This window comes from Eimeria mitis, genomic scaffold (assembly GCF_000499745.2).
Source record: "Eimeria mitis Houghton genomic scaffold, Emh_scaff2713, whole genome shotgun sequence".
Taxonomy (NCBI): domain Eukaryota; phylum Apicomplexa; class Conoidasida; order Eucoccidiorida; family Eimeriidae; genus Eimeria; species Eimeria mitis.
In genome coordinates this window covers 5,032-7,363 of record NW_013571059.1, presented here as the reverse complement: position 1 = coordinate 7,363, position 2,332 = coordinate 5,032, and the positions used below count along the sequence as shown (strand labels likewise).

The 2,332-nt window shown below is 60.5% G+C and overlaps 1 protein-coding gene across 1 annotated transcript in view; it reads right to left on the bottom strand.

Annotated features, from left to right (window-relative positions):
• Window positions 1-410: 410 nt before the first annotated feature.
• Window positions 411-2,332, bottom strand: part of EMH_0057640 (uncharacterized protein) — a gene marked incomplete at both ends in the record, with an annotated part of 6,735 nt that continues 4,813 nt past the window's right edge. Inside the window, 3 exon segments of the mRNA XM_013497497.1 lie at window positions 411-650; window positions 803-1,527; window positions 1,835-2,193. Coding sequence (XP_013352951.1) covers window positions 411-650; window positions 803-1,527; window positions 1,835-2,193 — 1,324 coding nt within the window.

Sequence of the window (2,332 nt, the reverse complement as noted above, 5' to 3'; positions counted from 1 at the left end):
GTTGGGGGAGAGAAAATAAACGGTTTGCTGCGGGGGGACATAGAGAGCGTCTGCGGTGCGGCAGCAGCCGTTTTGCTGCTGCTGCTGCTGCTGCTGCTGCAGCTGCTGCAGCAGCAGCTGCTGCTGCTGCTCCAGATAAGAGCAGCAGCAAATGCCGCCAGCAGGAGCAGCAACAAACGCCTTCAGCAGCAAATCCATCAGCAGCCCGTGACCTACAAGCAGCAGCGCGCCATCGCCTCTTAGTGCTGCTGCTGCTGCTGCTGCTGCTGCTGCATCTCCTGTGACAGCTAGGGGGTCCCCTTCTGCTGCTGCTGCTGCGTCTCCTGCTGCTGCTGCTGCTGCTGCAGTGTATGTACAGCTAGCATGCGCACTCACACTGTCTATCCACCGCACCAGCAGCAGCAGCCGCCTTACTGTACCCAGCAGCGTCTCCCGGGGGCCCCGCCACCAGGGGGCCCCCCTGCGGAGGCCCTCTGCGCAGTACCCTCCCCCAAGAGGAGCATCAACTGCTGCTGCTGAACTGCTGCTGCTGCTGCTGCTGCTGCTGCTGCAACCGTCAGATACATGCCCCTGGGCTTTGCTGCTGCCATCAGAAACTCCTGCTGCTGCTGCTGCTGCTGCTGCTGCTGGAGACCCTCTTGCTGCTGCTGCTGCAGCAGGCCAACTCACCCCAGCAGCTAAGACAGCCCCAGGACAGATTTCCTGCATCTGCTGCCACGTGAGTCCGAGCTCCTGCTGCTTCTCTCTCACCCTCAAAGAGGCCCCCCGCCTCAAACAGCAACGGATGAATTATAACGGGGACCTGCAGCTGCTGCTGCAGCTCACGAGCTGTCTGTACACCCCGCAGCATGGGCGAAGCAACGATTGCTGCTATGCGTGGGTTTGCTGCATTAGGCGGCTGCTGCTGCTGCTGCTGCTGCTGCTGCTGCTGCTGCAGCCATGCACCTGCAGCAGATGCCTGCTGCCTCCCGAGGTCCGTCAACGGAGCATCAGGAATTCTACCACTGCCACATCCCCGCTGCGGCTGCTGCTGCTGCTGCTGCTGCTGCTGTTGCTGCTGCTGCTGCTGCTGCTGCTGCTGCTGCTGCTCTGGTATGTCCAGCTTGCTGCGCCTATTATTTGTAGACTGCGCGTGCCGCAGGAAGTACCAACGGCGCCTCTTTATCACTTCACTCATTGCTGCTGCTGCTGTTGCTGCTGCTGCTGCTGTTGCTGCTGCTGCTGCTGTTGCTGCTGCTGCTGCTGTTGCTGCTGTTGCTGCTGCTGCCACAAGGAGCCCCAGATCATTACGGGCTCTGTTGCTGCTGTTTCGATTTTGCTGCTGCTGCTGCTGCTGCTGCTGGAGCACACGATGCACACTGCTATACACGTGCTTCTGCTGCTGCTGCCGCTGCTGCTGCTGCTGTTGCTGCTGCTGCTGCTGCTGCTTGTGACTTTCAGGGCTAGACAAGGGCCCCTTCACGAGGCCCCCAAGCTGCGAGGGGGGCAGCAGCAAACCGCGGGGCGCGCTGCTGCAGCCTGGGGTGTCTGTACACCCCAGCAGCAGCTTTTGCTGCTGAGGCTTGACGAGAGCTAGCAGCAGCAATGTCTGCTGCTGCTGCTTCTGCAGGGCTGCTGCGTGCTGCTGCTGCTGCTGCGCTCGTTTGAGGCTGCTGCGTGAGGTAACCCAGACACAGTCGTCGCCGACACTGCTGCTGCTGCTGCTGCTGCTGCTGTTGCTGCTGCTGCTGCTGCTGCTGCTGCTGTTTCAGTGTTTATATATTAGTTTAAACAAATAAAAAAAAAAGAAATAAAGAAAATGCAGACTGAGGCTCAGCAGCTCCCCCTCCAACACCTCCCTCCAGAGATCGCTTCTGCTGCTCCTGCTGCTCCTGCTGCTGCGGTTGCTGCTGCTGCTGCTGCTGCTGCTGCTTCGGCTGATGCTGCTGCTGCTGCTGCAGGTGCTGCAGTATCGTTGCGCGCTTTATTGTTGTTTGTCTTTCTGTCTGTGTTTGCTGCTGGTGGCCCTTGCTGCTGCTGCTGCTGCCATGGATGAACCTCCCCCCCTGCTGCTGCTGCTGCTGCTGTGCTGCTGCTGCAACTGCAATGCTGCTGCTGCTGCTGCTGTGTCGCTGCTGCTGCGCTGCTGCTAATGTGTTGCTGCTTATTGAAGCTGCCAGCAGCGGGCACCCAGGGGACTGGGTGCAGCAGTCGCTGCAGCGCAGCAGCTACGCCGACGCGCTGCTGCTACTACAGCAGCAGCAGCAGCAGCAGCAGGTGTTGCTGCACGTGTGAATGTGTGTGGGGTTGTTGTGGCGGCAACCCCCATGGGTCTCTGCTCGACTGGCTGGGC